The sequence below is a fragment of the Thermobia domestica genome, chromosome 16 (genome assembly GCF_964235325.1).
Source record: "Thermobia domestica chromosome 16, izTheDome1.hap1.1, whole genome shotgun sequence".
NCBI classification, from domain to species: domain Eukaryota; kingdom Metazoa; phylum Arthropoda; class Insecta; order Zygentoma; family Lepismatidae; genus Thermobia; species Thermobia domestica.
The window spans coordinates 24195194-24220068 of record NC_137469.1 but is presented as its reverse complement, the minus strand read 5'-3'; the positions used below and the strand labels follow the sequence as shown (position 1 = coordinate 24220068).

Sequence of the window (24875 nt, the reverse complement as noted above, 5' to 3'; positions counted from 1 at the left end):
AAAATAAATCACTGAAACTATATAAAAAGTAAGGACAGTGAATTGTCAACAGAAAGAAAGTGTACTTCTTACTTGTATTATAATTACTAAGACGACGCGACATGGAGAAAGTGAATATAGTTGAGCTTTGAAAAAATAAAAAAATAAAAAGAATGGAAACGATGCCCAGAAGACGTTACATAATCGAAGAAACCGGGTGACGAGATCATGTTATTAGTAAAAGTTGTAAGAGGAACACAGAAACACACATATGTATATATGTAGGGATGGGGTGGGGTGGGGTGCAGAGGGAACAGTGGAAAGTCTAATATACTTAGAGGAACTACTGATCATAACATACTTTTTATTCTGTGTTTGGGTTAGTTATTCTGTGCTTGTGCACGTGAAAACTTCACTTTTTTTTTCTTTGTTGTAGGTCAAGGTATTTACTTGTAGGTATGAGACTCAGGTGTTACTTCACTTCATAATTGTCGGAGTAGTGAATCGCGAAGCACGTGTTCTTAAAACATTCGTAAATTATATAGAGGACTGTGTGCAAAGTCGTGTAACCATTGAACTCACGAAAATTGACTTCTGTTTGACTAACTAATTACATTACACCATTGAACAGTGACATTTCAGCCATGGATTTCAAGCTAGTCATCTTTATAATAATTGTGGCCATGTACATGTGTGTACCATATACGACAGCTACCAGAAGAGGTAAAGTTTTCAGTTCTGTTTAATTAATCATCGTTCGTTACTGAATTCTCTATGTCTGTGTATGTGTGAGTGTGTGTGTATTTGCGATTTTTTTTTTTTTTTTTAATTTTGAGCCCTCCTTTCGATAGCGCATCAAAAACTATCTGAAAAAGTTGATGAAATTTTTCGCTGCACTCTTACTGTTCCCGAGATATTGGCAAAAAAAAAAGTCCTATTTCGGGAGATTTAAGGAGCCATATCTCGGAAACCGTAAGTCATAGAGAGATCATATTGGTGTTGATCAATACCTAAGAGGATGGTGAACATTTTGGTACCAAATAGTAATCGGTGGCCAATGGCTAACTGGCGACCGTTCCCTACATATTGGTGCAAAATGTGCCAATTTTAGGAGATTTAAGGAGCCATATCTCGAGAACTGTAAGTAATGGAGAGGTCATATTTTGCGAATTTTTCAATTTTGAGCCCTCTGTTTTGAGCATGTGTCTTCGTAAAATAACATTTCGTAGAACGTTTTAACAGAATTCTTAAAGAGAACTTGTGGAGAAAAAATTAGTATTCAAGGAAATTATAAATGGATAGATATATTATAGAAATTGTTTAATGAGTATGATAATGAAATATGGTACTTGTGCCGATTATGGCCCGGGTCCCTAATATGGCCCACAGACAATATCTGTGCAGATTTACGTTGGTGTTACTAGATGACAATACAAACTATGTCCTCATGACAAGCGTAAACATATTTGCGCGGCTCAGAGGACATAGTTTATATCGTCATCTAGTAGCACCAACTTAAATCTGCAGAGATATGGTGGGTGGGCCATATTGGGGACCCGGGCCATAATCGGTACAAGTACCATACATAGAACAATTGGTATAAAGTCTGTAGAAGTTAATAAGAAAAATTAATTCTTTTTAAGTTCGTTCTGGCAATGCTCTTGGAGCATTCTTAACTGGTTTTGATTTGATTTGATTTTAAGTTTAGCGTCTCTTTCAGCAGCGAGGCTATATGAGACGTGGAGCTACAGCTTAATGTGGGATCCGAACCACATGGGCTCCCACTGGGAGTGAAATACAAATGACATGTGTATCAATGAGAAGTGAACGTTACAGAGAGGTTACACAAAATTAGATTACTTGTATCTCATGAGGTAAATATCCTTCTTAGCCAATGTCCCAACCAGTTTCGCTTTCTCTTCTTAATTATATCAAAAATTATTATTTTCTCTCCATCATTTCTAACACCATCTTATTCGTTTTCCGTTCGATCCAAATAATTATGTTCATTCTTCTTCACACTTACGTTTCGAAAGTTCTCAGTCGTTTTTTTTTTATTATTATTATTTTTGGGTAATGCCCATGTTTCTGACCCACAATACTCCCCAGGAAGCATTTTATGAGCCTTATTCAATGTCCCACAAAATAAGCTTTTCTTCCTTGTATAGCTTCTTTCGCCATTCCTATCCTTGCTTTTATTTCACGTTCCCACTTCATATCACTACTATTACTACCCAGGTGCCGAAAACTATTCACCTGTTTTATTGTCTCCCCTCCTACTACTATACTTGACACCGATCGTTTCATTCCGAACACCATGGCATTTGTCTTTCTAACATTTATTTTCATCCCGTATTCTTGACAGCCCTTCCTCAAGTTTTCTAACACCTTATTGATTTTCAGGTTCCGTCAGTAGCGCCATATCATCTGCAAAGCGTATACACTTAATCATTCTACCTCCTATGACCTCCTGTCTTCATTTTAGTAGGCTCTTTTGCACTATCTCTTCTAGATAGTTATTAAATAATATTGGCGAGAGTCAGTATCCCTGTCGACCTCCTCTTCCAGTTGTACTCTCTTTTGTCATTTCTTCCCCTATTCTAACACTTATTATGCGCACAGCAACGCAAATAATGCGATAGGGAATTAATAACTATCGCAAACTAAAACCCAAAGTTTGCTTAGCATTGACGGAAACCATTACAGAATGAGGCTCCGTGTCCGAATCTGAGGGACTTATGCAGAGTCGTTCTGACGAATGGTTAGTGCCATACTAAAGGGTTCGACTAACATATGTTTCCTGCAGTAGTCAGACCTTTAGTATGACATAATCATATGTGAAAACGACTCTGCATAAGGCCCTGAGTGTTCGCAAAACTAAATACGACCTAAGTCTGTCCCGTAATAATAGATTTACATACAATTTTGCCACGACTAAAGAATCAGTCTGTATTATGGAAGCGTCCATTATTAATCCTTAAGTGTGATTAGATGTATTACAACGCCGTTACATATATTTTCATTCTGAAATATTACGTAAAGTTATTTTTTGATTTGGATATTTTATGTGTTGATTAGATAATATGCAAGAAAGTAATGTTTTGCGTATTGATATTCAACATATGTTTATATATTCGTTTTCAACAGTTGCACGCTAACAGAGCCGGATCGTTCATATAGACGAACTAAGCAGCTGCTTAGGGTGGCAAATTTTGGAGAAGGCGTACTATTCTTTTTTTTTTTTCTTTTTTTGCGGTATTGATAATATTAAAAAGGTTAACAATTATTAGAACCAGCTATGTAAAAGAATTAATGCAAGCTATTATATATGGTAGCAAGCAGTGGCGTATTTACGATTTTGTTTCGGGTGGGCTTTGCTAAGTTTATTCCTGGAAATGTGAAAATTCTGCAAGATACTTCATTTACTTTAACATAGTAAATAAAATTTCGAAGGAGGGGCTTAAGCATGGAACTCCGCTTAAATACGCCACTGGTAGCAAGTTTCACTGCGTACTTGATCGAAATCGAAATGACATTATCATAGGAAAGTATTTTTTGTTTAGGTGAAGACCTCTTATCCTAACAAAATAATAATAATAATAATAATAATAATAATAATAATAATAATAATAATAATAATAATATCACTAAATCAGAGGACGCCGCATTATTTCTCGCCTAGCGTGTCAAAATATCTAGAGCCAGAAGAGACGCAAAATACCCTGCGTTTGAAACTCAGCAACGCAAGATGTTTTAAGATTATTTTTCTATAGACATCCTGGTAGCCGGTGTTCCTTCCAGACATGTTTTCTGGCCCCGAAGCTCTGACAGTGTCCCCCCCCCCCCCCGGAGAAGACCAAAATAATATGTCTATAATATAATAATAAATAGAATAGTATCACCAGTACCCTTCAAAATACTAAGTGTGCCCCTCGGAAGAATATTTTTTCTGGAAAAAACACTACTAGTAGCACATTAGGTAGATATTTTATGAGTCCCAGGTTAAGGAGACGGGGCAAACTTTCATTTAAAAAGTTATAATAACTCATAAAACACAAAGAAAAGTATATTGCAATTCCTGTTGAGACCTTATGTGCTTCGAATCTCTCCATCAGCTGTAGGTCATTGTCTGATATAGCCACAGTTCTGCAAAGAGACGTTAAATTCAAAACCCCAACCAACTAAATACATTACACAAATCTCTGTTGCCTTTTAATGGTATTTTAATGAAAACAATTCATTTCTTGACAGTTCCGCGTCCTTTTCTATACGTTCAATAAATCCTTGGAAGTTATTCCAAAATTCCCAACCACCTGGAGTTCTGGCTTTATTAGTTCACAATAACTTCTGTTCCTGACATCAGTATATTCTGCTTTTATTAGTTCACAGTAGCTTCTGTTCCTGACAACAGTACATTATGCTTTTGTTAGTTCGACATCAGTATATTTTGCTTTTATTACTTCACAGTAGCTTCTGTTCCTAACATTAGTATATTCTGCTTTCAATAGTTCACTATAGCTTCTGTTCCTGACAACAGAACATTCTGCTTTCATTAGTTGAGAGAACTTGTTTCTGACCTCAGTATAATCTGCTTTTGTTAATTCAGAAAAATTTCTATTCTTGACATCAGTATCTTTTGCTTTTATTAGTTCACAGTAGTCTCTGTTCACAACAGAATATTTTGCTTTTATTAGTTCGCGACAACTTCTGTTCCTGACATCAGTATATTCTACTTTTATTAGTTCACAATAGCTTCTGGACCTGACAACAGAACATGCTGCTTATATTAGTTCACAATAGTTTCTGCTCCTGACAACAGAACATTCTGTTTTATTAGTTCACAATAACTTCTGTTTCTGGCATAAGTATATTTTAGTTGTATTGGTTCACAGCAATTTTTGTTACTGTCAATCAAAACTGCGATGTAATCGAGACGCTATTAACAGATGAAGGCTAAAATTTTAACTTATGGTTGGGGTGCCGGTTAGATAGGAAAAGATATAAATTCAACCTTTGCATTTTCTTTCGGATTTATGGTATATCGTTGATTTGTCTTGTTAATACTGTGTGAGAAATAAGTTCCTCTGTTAAAGAAAAAGAGAACGAAAATGAAAAGAGAAAAGTTAGAAAAGGAACGCAGTTACTTATAAAATAAATTTTTAATGTATCCAAGATGTCATTTATTTTATCCATTTAAAAAGAAAAGCATAGGTAATCATTTTACTTGAAAAATAAAAATGTATAACGCAAAACGTGCCAGAGAGAAAAAAAAAACTTAATCCAACCCTACTCTCTGTTGCTTCTTCCAATTTCCTAAGTAGACATTGTTTCATACTCTGCAAAATTCTCTGAACAATCATAATTGTTGTAGGTACAGACAGTGTAAAACAATAGGCTAACCTAACCAACTGTCTATTTTGACGCTACATTCTATTTGGTCGGTTTGCTGAGCATTTGCCAACTAACTTACCAACGTAATCTTTAAGAGGAAAGTAAAATTTGCGATTGGTAATGCAAGGTTGAGACTGTTGGTTAAATAGCAGCAAATTGTTGGTTGGACAAACATTCTCTTTTAACTACGTTGACCCAATGTATTTCTAAGTTTGCGTTTGCAATTACTAATCATCAGCCTCGACAGGGACGTAGCAAGTAGTAGTGTACTCTAAAGGGGTTTCGGGGTTTATATTAGCCCTTTGAACAAGATATTATGGAAAAATAAACATGTCTTATAGTGAGTGGAAATCACACTTGTTCTGAAATTCAACACACTTGATTTTTTTAACTCACATTTATATCACTTCTGGTTTCAAAATGAAAAAGAAAATGAACTCTGCCGTTTTAGGCTAAGGGAAACGAATGACTAAGTCAAGTGAATGATGATGGTACAATCGGTGGAATGAGAAAGTGGGAAAAAATCGGAGTAGTCCAAGACAACTTCTGAACACGATGTTGTCCACCACAAACTTAGTTCACAGAGGATCGAACCAAGGTCGCACGCACTAGAGGTAAGTGCTCAACCACTGATACACCGTGCCCCCAATGCTGATTTCAGTACAGAAATATGAGCTCAGATGCAAGGTTGAGTCCATATAAAAATAAATCGTTCTCACCATCCATTACCATTATTTTTGGTCTATGGTAGGCTGAAACCAGAATGACGGACTTATACCATACCTTGTTTAAAAAAAAGAAAAAAAGTTAAAGGAGAAAAATTCTTGAGGCACTGAATCCATGTCAGGAAGTTGCCTCTTGCTGTCTTTCCATGTTTGTTATGATACATCTCGATTTTTTTGGAGTACCCGTTTAAAGGGTTGCGCCCTTTCTTCGGGGAAGCGTTTCATCATAATTTCAGATGCTACAAAATTGGTAGTTGGTCTAAGGGATTCTTTCCTTTATTCATCATTTTAGAGTAATTAACATATATAAAGATAATATGTGCGTGTGCATGGAGGAGAACATGAAACGAGAAGAACAAAAATGAATGTGCTAGTGCATGAAGGCTGAGTGCTTGAGAATAATAATAAAAAACATTAACAGGAATAATAATTCAAAACAAAAACTATTGAAAAGATCAGGAAATGAAATGAGGATGTATTGTACTGGACGTCAGAACACGAGTTTTTGTTAGTGGACAGATGCAGTTATTTTCTGTTCCTGAGGCTATTAAAGAACTGAAGTGGACAGGAGAGGCCCATGTTAGTTGGTTATTTTTGTGATAGCTCTCGAGAGGCGGACACAGTAACAACGCCAGCTTTAATTTCTTGGGATGGAGAACGGAAGAGGCAGAGATAATTCTGGGAGAACAACAATCTTTTTTTTTTTTTTTTTTTTTTTTTGCATACAGAAAATAATACTTGTATTAAAGTTCTGTATGAGGAACTACATAATTTATAAAGTTTACCCAACATTGTTAGGGTCGTCAAGTCTAGGAGGCTTAGGTGGGCGGGTCATGTAGCTAGAATGGAAGAAAATAGAAACGCTTTCAGAGTGTTGACTGGAAGACCAATAGGAAAACGACCATTAGGAAGACCTAGGCGCCGATGGGAGGACAATATTAAGATGGATCTCGCAGACATAGGAATACAAAGTAGAAACTGGATGCAATTAGCTAAGGATATAAGTCAGTGGAGAGCTTTTGTGAACGCGGCATTGAACCTCCGGGTTCCATAGGCCATAGAGTTAGTTAGTTAGTTAGTTATTATAGTTTTGTATTATATCACCAATATTTACAATACAACATGTCTGGGGTGCTGTTAAGGGGACGGACGATGCTACCGGGAACGGCCCGCCCAACTGATCCCTCTAGGGGCGTCATTGGGTGAACCTAGTAGTTTTGTTGATAAGAGTTTTCTCGTCTTGTCTTGATTCTCAGAGAATCCTTTTCCGTCTCGTTTCGATTCTAGAAAATTCTTTCTCGTCTCGTCTCGTCTCGTCTCGCTATTATTTACGTATTTTTGAAAGTTTATAGCAAACTCATGATCTAACTATTATAATCTGGGTTCTTGCTGCCCCCTCCAGTGTTACTTTCTAGATCTGCCACTGCTTTTTTGTGAATTTATGTACCAAATTTATGACGTAATTGTTTTCTTAATTTCATCTAGAACTTATCAGAATCTTCTACATCACAAAAGGTCCATGAAAGGCAGTGGCGTATTTAGGATTTTGTTTCGGGGGGAGGCTTTGCCTGAAAATATGAAAATTCTGCAAGATATTTCATATACTTTATTATAGTAAGTAATTTTTCGGGGGGGGGGAGCTTAGGCCCGGAAGCCCCCCTAAATACGCCACTGATGAAAGGTGTGGTATAACAACATTAAAACCCTATTTACTATTGAAGTATATTGTGTAACGATTTACGTAGCTTTAAGCATTGAGGAATGCTATTTATTGTGTACGTACAATCACTTTTTCACTTTATAGTTTTTTTTTTTATACTATGAATCATGTAATAGTAAAATAGTGCTTGAGAACTAAGACTTGGGTGAACTTCTGGTGCGCCCCGAGACTCGTCAAATTTTACGTCTGATATCAGCACTAGTAGTTAGATAAACCTTAATGTTACTTAAGCATACATTTAATGAGCATGCATGAACACTTAGTGAGGAAAGAGCTCAATGGATCAGCCTGGGGCAGATCTTACGAAGTCAGATGCAGTATATGCTTATTACAAGAGATTAATTATACATTACAGAACATACTTGAAGTCTACATCAAGTATAACTCCGGGGAACGTCCTCAGACACAGTGGGACCCACGGGTTACGCATTTACTTCATTCCGTAACACTGTTAGTGAACGGAGCTCCTTCGTGGCTGAGCGGTTAGCGTACGCGCCTTTGGCGTGGGAGACCCGGGTTCGATTCCCGGCGGGAGCTCATGTGGTTCGGGTTTCACGTTAATCAGTAGGTCCACGTCTCATATAGCCTCGCTGCTGAACGGGACGTTAAACTCAAAACCAACTCAACTGTTAGTGAACGAAAATAATTCTTTATGAAAAAATAATAAATAAATAGATTGGACAAAAATAATCAGTATGAAGACTAAAAAGGCACAAAAATAAATAAATAAATAAATAAATAAAGTAAGTTTTGATCTCAGCACTCTGACGGATAGGGTGGTATTCAGAGATAATTCGTTAATCAAGCCTTAGTCATGCAATTAGTGTCGTATTAGTGCTGTACTAAGGAAGTTGTACTTTTTGGTATTCAGAGTCTGCTTTGAGTTCAGCTAATAAATTGATTTGTGAAACACCAATACATCGGCTAAGAAAAATAAACGTGGCAATTACAGATATTTAGACGTGTGAATGCCTAGTCTGTAAAAATGAAAATAAATTAAATACGAAATTCAAAATGTTTTCTTTGCGGTTTGACATCACAATCATCTTATAAATAGTTACGAAATCGGATTAAATTAATGTATTTATTTCTGAAGGATGTATGTAAGGCAGAATATAAGTAGAAGTCAATTACTATGAGTGACAATAGAAGAATTATGTTGTAATTATAAGGAAAGATAATTTATTGATTAGTTGTATGTATTCCTCAGAAAACTGGAAATTTACTACTCATCTCTCACTGTTTACTTTAAGAAAGAGTTCTGCTGTTCTAGAGGATTCGACTTAATAACTGCTTCAAACTGTAGTTAACTCACCCGATGAACTGAAAGAAAAGAAAGATAACATTCTGCTTATCTTTTGCTTTTTTATAATATAAAGATTAGAGTGGCTAAACTAGGTTACCCTCTGCTCTAAATTAATCAGTCATATGTGATTAACTTAGTCAAGTGTTAATCAGAGATTCTGAATATACTTCTGATAATCATGCGCATTGCCGGATTTACGTATAAGCTAAGCAAGCTGTGGCTTAGGATCCCACTGTCTTGGGAGCTCCAAAACGTTTGAAAGGAAACAAATAGGTATACATTTTCAAAAATAAGATAAAAATAAAACAAAATCTATATACAGTAATAGTGCACTTCTATGATTGTAAGTAATGGGGCCCCTCTTCTTAGCCTGTTCTCTAAATGTCAGTTCACAAAGGCCCGATTACTTTTCATAGCTTAGGGCAGGGGCGGATCCAGGACCGACTTCTGGGGAGGGGGCGGTTTGTTGTTATACTGCTACTTTTAAGGGCTGCAAACTTTGGGATGGGTTTTATATATATATATATATATACCCGATCGCCCCGATCATCCCCCCCTGGATCCGGCCCTGGCTTAGGGCCTTATCAAACCAAAATCCGGCCCTGACCATGCATTTAGTCAAACCTTTAGTATGGCGCTAATGATACGTGAAAAAGACTCTGCATAAGGGCCATACGTGCAAAACGTGCAAACGTGCAAAACTACTAGGATGAGTAGAATTATGAGTACAGGCGTGTGTATGTGTTTATAACTTCGTAACACATACTGAGGTTAAAAAAAAAAAAAAAGTGTTCACAAAACTTGTTCTTTTATTTACTGTATTTATACAGATTTCTACGGATTACCGGCATCTACAGCCTTAAGCCCGTCACTATGAGGGATGATCTCTAGGCGAGGACAATATCTGGAGAAAGAGGGGGGAAAGAAGTGGTCTGCGGCCTGTATGGTAGATACCATTTTCGGCATTTGCCTGGAGTGAATAAAGAAAACAGGAAAACCTCGCTCAAGATGGCTGGTCTCAAAAAGCTGTTACACCTTTTCGAGCGAGTGTCCCCACCTAGGATCGCTCCAAAACGTATTCGATAGAGCCTTTCTATTTGATCTGTGCCCCTTCTGGCGCTGCAGTCGATGTGTGCTTTCCCGTACCTACCTCAAAAGGGGAGGGAGAAGTTGTTGCGGCCGAGATCTTTCAATTGTTGGTTGCGGAAGCGTTGCCAAAATGAATTATTTCATGGACTTCGCTGTGCTCTATCTTGTTAGCCACTCTAAGTAGCCTACGATCTTCACTCGTCAAGACCAAACGACTGAATGACAAATTGGCAACACAGCTGACGTCATTCACTTCTTTTCCCTAAGCAAAGGGAGAATTTCCTCCGTTAGAGGGCGGCGGGGATGAGGCCGAAGTATAGTTCGCATACTTTCCGAGGGCATAGATGAGATAGACAAGGTTCTAACCGACGTGTTCGTAACCAATTGTTCACTGTAGATATCTACTGCTTTAGACTAACCAGGGGTGCCCACGAGGGGGGCTATGACGCAAAGTGCGTCGTTTAAATATTTGGGGGGGTTAAAAAATCCGTATAAATATGTTTGAGGGAGTGTAAAAATTAATCGAAAAGATTTTTTTCATGGAAGAACACCTACGGGTAGACAATTGGGGGGGTGCGTCATGGACATAAGGGGGGGCACCACTGGACTAACTATGTTATTTCTAGCGAAGTTATGAATATGGTCGAGTTACGATTTCGTAGGGCGAATCACGGTTTAGTTTTTCAAAACCGATTTTGTTTTCTATGAGATCCGGTTTCGGTTTTCAAAAGAGTTCAGTATTCTATCGAGCAGCGCAAATCTGTCTTCAACATTGGGGACGCAGGGACGTACGCAGGGGGTGGGTCCTGGGTGTTCGGACCCCCCCTGAAATCCGGACTCTTGTAAATTTCGTCTAATTTTAGGGGAAATTTTACAATTTTTAATATAATTTAGCATGAAATTGTGTTTGGAACCCCCCCGAAAAGCTTTGGACCCCTCCCGAAATAAATTCCTGCGTACGTCCCTGTTGGGACGGACCTGTAAGACCTAAGCGATGTTTAAAAATGTTAATAAGTTGAAAAACAATCTTGTGAGGATCAGGAGAGCAGAGTTTTCTTCAACATTGGGAGGCAGATTTGAGGCTTATTCTTGGCGGGACATCATTTCATTTCACTTTTCTTTGTACAAATCATCACATTTCTCCCCAAAACCATATTTCAAATCGGAGTATTGGCGGGACAGTCCCCCTAATTCCAAGATTGGAGGTCACATGCCCCCCTCATCCCACCGGGACTTGCACCAGTGATTCTAGCAAAAACCTGTTTCGGTTTTCTTTTCTTTCTTTTTTCTTTTTATTCGTTAACTTGTTTGGAAATCAGTATAGTTGTCGTGCTATATTCTCTTCCTTGTTGCTGATTGAAAGGAAGATTTAATTCCTCCAACTTTATTTCCTTCTGTACCCCACCCCACTTTCCATTAGCACCTGTAAACTGGAGCCTGTGGTGTCGCGGTTGTTGTCAAGTTTATATTCAAACTTATTAAGAGGCCTCATCACTGCGAAATTAAAATACCGCTAATTTTACAGTAATTATGTGATATCTTCAAATAGAAAAGAGATAATCGAAAAGTGGAACAAGACCTCCCTAGACAATATTATTTTGCGTGAGATACCGTTATGAAGACTCACTTATCTGCTTTCGATTTCCAGCCATTTAGAAATTGGCATTTATTTTCGCGTTTCTAAATAACTGCAAACGCAAAGCTACTAGGTGACTGGTGATAACGCTACCTCAGTAAAATAACGTCGTCTAGGGAGGTCTTGATCCACTTTTCGATTGTCTTTTATCTATTTGAAGATATCACATAATTTCTGTAAAATTATCGGTATTTTAATTTCACAGTGATAGGGACTCTTAAAAGTTGCTTCAGAATAGATGCTTCCTCGTACCTCCATTTTTTAAAAATATCAACTTATGGATTTCAACCACAATTCCCATTTGCAATGTACTGTCAGACAATCTGAAAGCATTTCTGATATATAAAAGTAATCAAGAAAGTTCTGTCGCTTTTTCACTCATCACTTTCGAACATCGATATGTCACCTAAGATGTGCCTGGAAGATCAAAAATAGTCCCCATCAGCATTGACAACCTTCTGGACGGCCATGGATTCTATTGCGGTAGAAATTGGAGGCCCGTGAAGCGAAGAAGGTATCAAGTTCATTTTGTACCTGTACTAGGGATTTGAACTGGCGTCCTCTAAGGCGATTTTCCAAGGAATGGAACAGAGGATAATCGGACGGTGCATCGCGAACGGTGTATCTGGGAACTATCGCGGATACAATACTGCTTCCCATCCAAAGCGTAGAATGGTGTCCCGGTAGCAGTCCAATAAACACACAGGAAGACCTTCTGCTGCAGTGTTGGTTTCGGCTGTTTTGGAAGCGGTTCATGGGAAGCTAACCAATGATGACGACATCGTGGAGCTTCATGCGGGACCCACTTCTCACTTCATGGCAATGCTCTGTGCAGAAAAGACTTCTTCCTCAGACGAGACAGCAAAGAAACACAGGTGCCTCCTCGCGTTGCCTTCTGCCCCGAAGTCAAATCATGTGGGACACATCGACCCAACTTGTAATGCTTCTCAAGTTGATTAAGGTGCTGCTGAATGCTTTCTCCACTCTCACTGAATTGTAGTCACAGTTCCTCACATGTCTGGCTACTGTTCGCCTCAATTGCTGCCTCAGGATCTTCATTTTGTACATGTGTTTATCTTCCGGCACGTTGTGCGTCTTCCAGTATTTCATCACCGTCCTTAAACTTGTTAAACCCCCGCTGCACAGTCCGCGTACTCAAGACTTCCTCACAAAGGCCTGGCATATCTTCCGCGCTGCTGCACAGGCGTTTGACCCCAGTTTGAACTCGTACAGCATACACGCCCTTACGATGCTCTGTGAAGATCCCATGTTCACTCAGTCCTTACGCAAGTTCACGGTGTAACTGAACTGCCACAACCAGGTAGTATGTTGGATATACCCACACCAACAACTGACCTTCACCTTCTCTCCATTCGCATTCAACTCACGGTGTGAGGGCCAATTGAACACAGACCTCCACAAAAAGCGGCAGAACTTTCTTATATTTGGCAGAATTTCGAAATCGGGAAACAGGGAGACGAAATAAGAATTTATAGGAATGTTAAGTAAACCTACTTTAAGTTTCTTTTTTATCATTATCGTGCAGGTTATCTCTTGGCCACAGACTGATATAAAGGTAAGCAAGAAAGTTCTGTCGCTTTTTCACCCACCACCTTCGAACCTTCGATATATAACCTAAGACGTATCTGGAAGATCAAAAATAGTCCCCATTAGCATCGAGGACTCTCTGCCAACGTTCTGGAAGGCAATGGATTCCATCGCGGTAATAGTTGGTGGGACGTGAAGCGAAGAAATTATCGAGCGCATTTTTGCACCTCTACCAAGGATTTGAAGTGGCGTCCTCTAGGGGCGTCGCCCAAGGAGTGGAACAGATGATAATTGGACAGTGAAATGGTGTTTCCTATCCAAGCCGTAGAATGGTGTCCCAGGTCATCTAGCCTTGTGTTGCTTAGTGTTATTCTGTAACATGCTGGCCCATTTGCGATTCAGAAGTGGTGGCTCCAAAGTTTTGAGTTTCATTTTAAATCGGCTCAACTAATGAAAATACATAGTTTTATTGATGCTCTGATTATCTGGTAGCAGTTCCCAATGCACGATACTGCGAGCAGTCCGCCAAACACACGGGAGGACGTTCTTTTCTTGTAGTGCTGGTTTCGGTTGTTTTGGAAGCGATTCATGGGATGCTAAGCAATGATGTCGGCGCAGTAGAGCCTCGTGCAGAACCCACTTCTCATCACATGTCAACACCCTGTCCAGAAATTGCTCCTTTCTCAGACGAGACAGCAAAGAAACACACGTGTATGCTCGCGTGGCCTTCTGGGCCTGAGTCATATAATGTGGGACCTATCAAAACGCTGTAGTGCTTCCCAAGTTGATGGAGGTGTTGCCGAATGGTTTCTCCACTCACACTGAATTGTAGTCCGAGTTCCTCGCATGTCTGGCCACTATCAATTGCTGCCTGAAGAACATTTTGTACATGTGTTGGTCTTCCGGCACACCGCCCTTAGGCTTGTGTATCTTCCGCTCCGCTGCAGCGGTGTTTGACCCCAGTTTCAACTCGTACAGCATACACGCCCTTACGACGCTCTGTGAAGATCCCATGTTCACTCTGTCCTTACGCAAGTTCAAGGTCTAACTGAACTGCCACAACTAAATAGTATACTGGATATACTCACACCAACAACTAACCTTCGCCTTATCTCCATTCGCATTCAACTCACGGTGTGAGGGCCAATGGAGCAGAGACCTCCAGAAAAAGTGACAGAACTTTCTTGGTTACCTTTATAGTTTGTAAGATACTGACAGTTATTACAATAATCTAATCGTAGGGTGCAGCGGTAGAGCGTTCATTTCTAGTGAGTGGGGTCCCTGATAGAAATCCAAGTTCGCACCAAGTTGGCTTTGTGGATGATTGAGGCAAATGCATACTGATGGAAGAATTGGTAGAATAAAATTTTGTTTGTGGGGATGGGAGTATCCTGAGAAAATAGACGGACACAATGTTGTCCATCACAAACTTACTTAATAGGGATCGAAGTAGGGACCCTACGCACCAGAGGTAAGCCCTGTACCACTCACCCACCGTACCCCTTTCGTTTCTACGAAAGGTCGCAAATACAGGTAAATCAATTAACCCAAGATATCATTTAATATCTTTGTGTTTAATTCCATAAAAATACAACCTTCCAAACAGCTTTCTTTTTTTTCTTTTTTTTTTTTTTTAAAGGTAGACCGTACTTTCAGGTAGCCTTGACACTAGGATCATGTTAGCTGCTCAGGTGAGGTACAGCTGCTAACTTTACGTTGTGTTAAATGTAGGCTTTCACACACGTGCTTCGGTGCAAGTGAGCCGCGGATCTGAGCTGCTATGAAGATCACCCTGCTGGTAGCCGGCTCAAGCCGGCTGCTGCCGGGAAATAAAATGACACGAGAGCCCTTCACACGGGAGCGTAAACTCAGTTGGAATGGAGAAAAGTGTACATACGGTATAGTTGATATTGAAAATTTTCTGATTTTGATGTTACTCTGATGAAATGCACACTTTTTACTATTATACAGTTCGTTAAACAAAGATATATACATCCTGAAGTAATTGAAAAATTTTCTTTCATCTTTTTTCAGTTTAAGAAACAGACTGTTACAACGATAACCTGTATTTACGTTGTTTATTTCATTTAATATGTAGGGTAAAAGTGCTTTAACGTATGCACTCCCTGTAAAATAGAAAAAGAAGAAGAAAATGATATAATGTCATGAATAATCTTATTTTGTAGACGTTATATTTTCAGTAGATAGATATCAATGTTTGTTGATTCGTTGTTAAGGACAATAGTACGGTTACTATGATAACAGTTCCGTTGCCAGACTTGTTTATCTATGCTTGTTATAAATATAATGCAAGGCGACGCCATGTTAATATGCAGAAGTATACTGAATCACTTGTGAAACAAATAACAAGTACAGTGAAACCTCTGAATAACGGACACCAATGGGACATGAATTTTTGTCCGTTACTGAGAGGTGTCCGTTACAGAGAGGTTGCAGAAATTTAATTTCTCACAACGGTAATTGTATGCAGTAATATACAGTAAATGCATTATGTGTGAGCGTAAATACATAAAATCAATATGAAAATATATTGTATTACTGGGAGGGATGAAAGAGAAATTCATTTATGTTAAATAATATTATTGCTGGGGGTGTGTTAATATATCGGTATACTGCAAAAGATAATGCGTGATGATAATTTTCTTAAGTACATGTCATCACCATCTAAAAAAAAAAAAAAAAAAAAAATCCACTCTCTTTTGCACTGCATCAAGTGATGAAGAATAATATGCCAAAGATGTTTGAATATTTTCCTATATGGAAAGGGAAAGCAGCACGGAAAGCGTTTTTCATTTATTTCAAATTCTCAGAACCTTCTCAAAAGATGTGTTAAGAATCAACTAACCGGCTAAACTTTTTTGTTTAGCGAAAAATCATGCTTTTTCCTCAGTAAAATTCATTAGTAAGTGTCCTCTGAGAATCCTCAATACAGTTGCTTAAGACTCATGATGGATACACTTGTGAGGAAGACATTTCTATCTACTGTAATATATCGCAGAACCGAGAATAATTCCTGTCCGTTATGAAGAGGTTATTGAAACGTTTTTTTTTTGGGGGGGGGAAAGGACTTCCGCGTCCGTATCTGAGAGTATCCGTAAAAGAGAAGGTTTTGTTCCGTAAGAGAACATATATTTTTGCCGGGACAAAAATATCTGTCCGTATTATAGAGGTGTCCGTTATTGAGAGGTGTCCGTTAAGGAAGGTTTCACTGTATTCTGAAATACGTATAGTGCATTTAAATGATGCAAATAGTGTGTAATCAACATATAGTTATCGTAGTAAGTAGCAGTCGTATATTTATATACGAGTTATACTACAACATAAAACCGAACTCAGGCAAAATAAAACGTTCGTTACGCTGTAAAGTGAACATTTTTCCAGTATTGATAAATTTATAGGATGAATCCACATTGTTATATATCTTCTCTTCCTTTTGTTTTCCTTTGCAATTTATCGCTAAAATTAAAGCTGCAACTTCTTCTGACTCTAACATGGTGGCCATTTTGGTATGACGATCTTTTGAGCGGCTCAGAAGTATTCAATGCCTTCACCCTACAGGTCCACATGAGCAACTCACGGCAGCGGCTCACAAGATGCTAGTGTGAAGGCAATCTTAGGGTTCCTCTGTTCTTACTTAGACTGAATGTATAGACCAAGAAAAATAACAATATATTTCGGTTACTTTCGTTTGTAAATCGAGAAACATGTACCCAGCTAATTCCTTGCCTCTAGCAAAAGGATTGGATCTCACTCAGGGTTGTTGTGTCAACTGTTTGGTCAACAAAATAATAAACTCTTTGAAAGTCTTCATCTACATTTGCTCCCCTATTTACAAGACTTCCTTATTACCTATTGTCAAAACATGTGATAAATGATATCTTTTTTTTAAAGAGTAATTCCCTGTAATGATGATGACCTTAGTTTTTTTCTTAAATGTCATTAACATAACTATTTCAGTCATTTACTTTTTCACTTATGTAAACACATAAGGAAGAACAAAATCAGAATGATATGCGGAGAGAAATTGTGATGTAATAACTTTCTTTTTTGCGTGTGATAAAAGTAGGATAACGTAAACATCCAGTTATGTTATGCTTATAATGAGCTGGAATCATTTTATGTTCAGATGATCTTCAACTACATAATTCAATCAGATATAAGGATAAACTCACGAATCCGACTCTCGAGCTAAATTCGCCTAGAGCTCAATAAATGACAAAGTTTAATTGGCATAGAAATCAATATAAGACCTAGAACTCAATAAATGATTTTTTAGCCTAACCGGCATAAGTGTGGGACGTAAAACATAAAGATTTTTAAAAGATTTCAATAAATGATTTAGAGTTTAATTGGCATATAGATCAATAAATGATCTACAACTTACTAAATGGCTTAGACTGTAATTGGCATAGAGGTAACCACGGTGGCTCAGTGGTAGAGCGTTCACCTCTGGTGCTAGGGGTCTCGGGTTCAAACCCTGCTCCCGCCAAGTGAACTTTGTGGTGGACAAACACCGTGTGCGTGGGTTTTCTCGGGGTTCTCCCGTTTCCTCCCACTTTCTTCATTCCACCATTTCATTCATTATCACCGTCTCCTTTAGCCTAACCGGCATAATCGTGGGACGTAAAACTCAAAATTTCATTTCATTTCATTTCATAGAGGTAAATAAATTATCTAAAACTCAATAAATTAATTAGAATTTAATTGGCATAGAGATCAATAAATGACTTAGAGCTTAATTGGTATAGGTATCAATAAATTATCTAGAACACAATAAATGATTTAGAGTTTAATTGGCATAAAGGTCAATAAATTATCTAGAACTCAATAAATTAATTAGAATTTAATTGGCATAGAGATCAATAAATAACTTAGAGTTTAATTGGCATAGATATCAATAAATGATCTAGAAATAAATAAAAAAACTTACAGTTTAATTGGCATAGAGATCAATAAATCATCAAGAACTGAATAAATTACTTAGAATTTGATTCTCATAGAGATCAATAAATGGCTTAGAGCTTAATTGGTATAGATATCAACAAACGACCTAAAACTCAATAAATGACTTAGACTTTGACTGGCATAGAGATCAATTAATGATCAAGAACTCAATAAATGATTTAGAATTTAATTGGCATATAGATCAATAAATCACCAGGACTCAATAAATGATTTAGAGTTTGACTGGCATAGAAATCAATAAGTGACTTAGAGTTTAATTGACATAGATGTCAATAAATGACCTAGAACTCAATAAATGACTTAGAGTTTAATTGGCCTATAGATGAATAAATGACCTAGGACTCAAAAATGACTTAGAGTTTAATTGGCATAGATATCAATAAATTATCTAGAACTCCATAAATTATTTAGAATTTAATTGGCATATAGATCAATAAATGACTTAGAGTTTGACTGGAATAGAGATCAATAAATGATCGAGAACTCATTAAATGACTTAGAATTTGACTGAAATGGAGATCAATAAATGATCAAGAACTCAATAAATGAACGAGTTTAATTGGCATAAACATCAATAAATGGCGTAGGAAGCAACAAATGATAGTGTATAATTGGCATAGATGTCAATAAATGATTCAAAGTTTAACTGAAATAAAAATTAATAAATGATCAGGAACTCAATAAATGCCAGAGTTTAATTGGCATACAGATCAATAAATGACCGAAGACTCAATAAATGATTTAGAGTTTAATTGGCATAGGGATCAATAAATGACCTAGAATTCAATAAATGACTTAGAGTTTGATTGGCATAGACATCAATAAATGAATTAGGACTCATTAAATGACAGAGTTTAATTTTCGTAGAGATGTTAATTAAGATAAGCTTTGCATGAGTTCAGGTATGACTTTGACCTAATGTCAGTTATTTCTCTATTAAACAGTAAAGGCAGAGGATTACCATCTTAACATTTGTCTGATGTAAACTGGGGAAATATTGGTATCTTGAAAAAAAAACTCGTTCCGTTGGCCGTCCATCGGATTCTTACTCAAATCTTCCGACTACGAAGGAAGAGCTTTAACCACTAGGAAACCACTACTGGATGTTGTGAGTTAAAATTAGTGTTATCTACGAAATGAGACGAGAAGTACGTGTTTAAATTCGAGACGAGACTAGACAGATTCTCGGCGTTCGGATCCCCGTAGGACTGAACTTTTTAACATGCTTCAATTTCAGTTTTAATCCATACTTAATGTGAGAAGCAAGATTTCTTATGGAGAAAAAAAGACCACAAGAATGGCGGGAAAATGGAGTTGGACCATGAATGCAAAAATGTACAAACACTTTTCCTTCAATTATCCCAGATTTCATAATTTCACTTTACACTAACAATTTTCTAACTCACGTATGATCAGTGTTTGTTTCTCTTTATTCTCAGCAGTAGTGTCTTGAAGAGATGCTTAACACGAGATTGTGTTTGCTGGTGGTCTTAATTTTTTTTTTTTCATTATAGGATTTTTTATATTCGCGGTCATCCTAAATACTTTGCAGGATGAGCACCGTTACAGTCGACACATTTCGCTGGTGCGACTGATTTTCTTTTTACGTTGGTACATCTAATGACAGCCGGCGCTCTTAACACACCGAGCCAGAGCTTGGCAAGTTGATTGCAAATGCCTAAATCTTTGGCATTTGAGCATTGCAAGTAATGTTTCTTTGAAGTGGCTCTATGAGAATTTTCATATGTAGCAGGAAGTCTTCTTTGAAGATTCTGGTACCTTGTAGAGTCTTCTTCAATGTAATCAAGAATAGTGGAAGAATAATTTTTCCTTTCCCACTCTGGGTCCGCATTCGTGAAACGAAGATTATTGGTTAATCCTTCTCCTTGAGTGCTTTGTGATGTCTTCAATGCTGATACCAATTGGAAGGTGGCGAATAACTACTTTGATGTTCTGAGTTTTCTTCTTGATTTCGGTGGTGTATTGTAGTTTGTTGTAGGAACAAAAGTTTTGCATGACTTTGTAATCTTCCTGAAGTTCGCACTTAATTTTTGAGTATCCTTTCATGATTATTAAAGTAAATTCTTTGCTGCAATCTTTAGATATTATTCGTAATATATAGCCCTGGGTAGGAGGTCAATCATATGTACAGGCGTGTTCAAATCATTAGACTCACGCACGAAAAATCCAAGTTTATGTTGCAGTCCTAATTTCGGAGTTCTAGAACATGTATTTTAATGTTTAAACCACTAATATAGGATCCTTCATTTGTTTACTGTACAGTTGAAGTAGTGATATCACCGTTGAACAGCAAATGGCATTAGTTGGAAGGGGAAGTTCTGAAAGTGGTGTTTCAGTTGTAGACAGCTATTGTAGTTTCTATCAACAAGTTACAGTCTGAAGTGTTGTGATTACAGTCGTAAGCAATTATGACATAGCGTTCAACAGTTCGACTGGGCCAGTTCAAAGTGATTGTGACGCGTTTTGTGTATTAGTCTTTTATTCTGTGAAGTCCTGTACGCGGCATAAAGGGAAAAGCTAGAGACCTCTGTTACTAGAGAAATCTGTGAGTAGAATCTCTGTTAAAATGAGCAAGAAGAAAGTGCATCAGCAAAATAGGGTTGGGAAGTGTGGGCGAAAACTAAAACTATCGATAAGAGGTATCAAAAAACTAAATATATATATATATATATATATATATATATATATATATATATATATATATATATATATATATATATATATATATATATGGCTCTGGGAAACAAAAACGCAATTTCTAGAGACTTCAGCATACAAATGACTGAGTATGGCACAGACATTTGGCCTGAAAGTGTTCGAAGGATTCTTTGTGCTGAGGGAATAAAAGCACGCAGGCGAAGAAAGAAAGCAAAAATCACTCCAATCATGGGAACGAAGCGCTTCGAATAGGCATGAGGCCTAGAACATTGGGCTGCTGATGATTAGAAAATACTGTGTTTCAGTGATGAATATGTGTCTTCGTGTCTGATGAATGTTCACAATATGTACGACGTCGACCTGGGGAGGAATTCAAGTTTGAATGTCTTCAACAAACCATTAAGCATCCTACGTCAGTCATGGTCTGGGGTGTGATGTCCGTGTTCGAGCCTGGAAGACTATATATAGCAGAGGGAACAATGGAACACGACCAATATTTTTAAGTTCTTCAAGAAGAACTGCTTCCCTAGACTGCAGTCTGGTTTGATTACGCACATTTCATCTTTATGCATGATTGACCCCCATGCCACCGGGCAAAAGCTGTGACAAAATTCTTGGAGGACAACAAAATTAGTGTTCTTCCGTAATCGGGCAATAGTCCTGATATGAACACGATTGAAAAATTTTTTAGGTTCATGAAGGAAAAGCTAAAGAAGAAGCACATTACAACCAGACATCAATTGATCGAGAAGATCAACAATTTGTGGTATCATGATGCTGAATTGAAGGTAAAATGTGCTAAACTCTTACATAGCATGCCACAAAGGATAAAAGACATAATAAAGAATAAGGGATTTCATACGAAATAGTAGACTTTGTGTAAGATATCATTTTCTTGTAAGTATTCAATTTGATTTTTTTTTTTTTTTGTTTCCAATTTGGATATACACACTGTGTAGTAATTATATTTGAATGTCACGTATGCATTTGTTTTATTGATATTGAAAAGCATGTGCCACACCCACTAGAAATTAGGACAGAGCATTACTTTGGACTAAGTTCGAACGTGTTTCCTCACCGAATATTGGAAGAACAGTAACATATTCAGAAACTGAATGCTGAGTCTAATAATTTGAACACGTCTGTATTTCCAAGTTTTGATCACGTTTAAGGTGGTCCTCATATCGTCTATTTTCAAGTTCAGCGAGAGTAGAAACTTTTTCTGTCATCGGTGGCTTTTGAAAGGACCTTATAAGTTTTCGATGTTGGTGTAGGTGCAGACGTCTCATGATCAGAGGTTTCATCTTGGTTTCGGTACCATATTGTAGCTTGTAAGAACATTTTTTTTTTTTTTTTTTTTTTTACAACTCTGTAATCTTGAAACTTCAAACCTGTTGATGAATATTGTTTCTGACTGACACGGAGATAACCTACTACATATAAATACACTATAAGATCCAAAATGAATGGGAGTAATAATATATGAACAACTTTAAATGGAGCAAGTGAAAGATAATAATAAATTAAACCTAAACCTCAAGTGAAATCATTTAAGAAAGTGTAACGGTTAGTAGAAGGAGCACAACCAATTTTCTCTCTAGTAAATATTTAAGAGGAAAACCATAAATGACAAGAGAGACACGTCTTGGAAATTTAGCAAACTTCCAAGTCTTTCACATTGCAGAAACCTCCAATCCGAAAAGATCAGAACGCTTTAGTCGTTTCGATAATTTAATTAGATAAAGGTGGATGGGACAGAGGCCACCCTGCACACTGGCGGATCCAGGGAGATAGTGGTGGGGCAACCTTCCCCAAATCCTGATAAACTCCATATTTCAAGTTTCCATTAATCGCAAGAAGGCAATTCTCTCTTCCAAACGATACTTTTGGATACGCTAGTGATCTCATATTAAGAAAAACTCGAAATATGTGGGAATGGAATCGCATATTTCCGAATGGAGGCGCGCAACCAGATTTTTTTTGTTGGGAGAAATTCAATACTACAAAACACTACGTCTATGTGGTATTATTCCATTCTACACCTTAGAAAAGGATAAGGAATTGTTAAGCACTTCCACTTATGTTCTCAAGAAAAAAATGATAGAACTACACAATTTTTACGATGCAAGAAAAGAAAGAGTACAGATGAAGTATAAGATCAACTCTTTAATTTAGTGTTACTAATTTATCTTTAAAAGGATAATGAAATCACTACGTCACTAAAAATCACTTAAAAGTGTTAAGAAATATGCTATTATAGCTAAAACAGTTTAATTGCATTTCCATTAATTTAGGGTTGCCATTCGTCCCGGAAAATCCGGAACCATCACGGAATCGATATCTGCGTCCCGAAAATATTTCTCGGGACACTTAAGTGTCACGGATTTCAGCAAAGAAGGACGGAAAGGAATATTATAGTTTGCGCTTTTGACAGGATTATATATATATAATTATTCTCTTCAACTTCTGAGCAAGGGCGCCCATCAGGAAGGGGGCCAAGGTAGGGCGCTTGCCCCCCTAAAAGGAAATTGTACTTGGGAATATCGAAAACCCAATAGAATTTTTACATTAGTTACAGCAAAATTTGAAACTATATTTGAAACGTCGCTTGTATTTGCCGCCCCTTGGTAACAACAACATGGGCGCCCTTGCTTCTGAGTAAGGAAATACAAAATTAAAAAAAAAAAAAAACTTGAATACATAAAACGTGGATTTAACTACTTTATCATTGAACGAAGCATTCGTTTCATTGAGCCAGGGACAAAAGATTTCACTGCTCAATCTTATTATTATATTTAGTACTCTGTTTCAATCTGCATCTTATTTCTGAAATATTTTAATCAATAATCCCTGATCGATATTTTTGGTAATAGTTCGCTGATCATTCAAGAAGAAAATACATTCTTTTACTGATAATTAATCAAACTGAACAGACAACAATGGAGAAATGTTGGAGTTTTTATATATATATATATATATATATATATATATATATATATATATATATATATATATAGAAGCTTATGAAGTGGTTGAAAATAGACTCTGAAAGCCACAAAACATAACAGATCCTAAGAAATTTAAAAAAAATGCTTACCAAGGCGAGGGGGGAAATCATCTGCTTACCTTTGCTTAACTAGAGAGGTTTACTAAAATGACTAAAAATGTGGTGTCGTATTACTTGAACGACTCTGGTAAATTAGTACAGTATATAACATTTCTTTTCATTTTAAGCATTTCAAAATTTCTCATAACTTAATAGTGTCGGTGGATTCTCATTTTTGAAATATGTCAACTCTACATTAATTTCAATTAGAAAAAAATAATTTCAATTTACGAACATTTCGATTTACGAACAGCGTTACGAAACGGATTGAGTTCGTAATCTGAGGATCCACTGTACTTTGGATCCAGAGAAAATTTTTATGCATCTTTCCAATATTTTCCATAAAACTTATTACTTTACTTCTAAACTTTTCGTCAGAAAAACTGTGTTGGATGTATTTTTTATTCTTAAGAACCTTAGTTTAAAAAATGGACTAATGATTGTGGTATATTTAACTTTCGGAAGCCCAATGGGGTACATTTTGTATTCTACACTTTCAAATTTGCTTCTGTTTCCTGTATTTTTTCTGTGATTTTGCCTGTTCTTTTCCTCGCTGAATATATTTGTCCCTTCTACATTTTGTACATAAAAGCTCCGGTGAATGTAATTACTTTTTGAAATAATTGGAAATTTGTACATTTGAGTATTTTACAAAATTTAATGTATTATAGGGAGCTAGCTTGTTTACCAGCGGGGGCTGAGGCAGAGGG

At 37.1% G+C, this 24875-nt stretch overlaps 1 protein-coding gene across 1 annotated transcript in view; it reads left to right on the top strand.

The window, feature by feature from the left end:
• The first annotated feature begins 365 nt into the window (after positions 1-365).
• LOC145672948 (pancreatic lipase-related protein 2-like) overlaps positions 366-24875 on the top strand; it is a 90129-nt gene continuing 65619 nt past the window's right edge. Inside the window, exon 1 of the mRNA XM_081742198.1 lies at positions 366-702. Within this exon, the coding sequence (XP_081598324.1) occupies positions 624-702 (79 nt within the window). The 5' untranslated portion in view covers positions 366-623. The remainder of the gene's footprint in view (positions 703-24875) is intronic.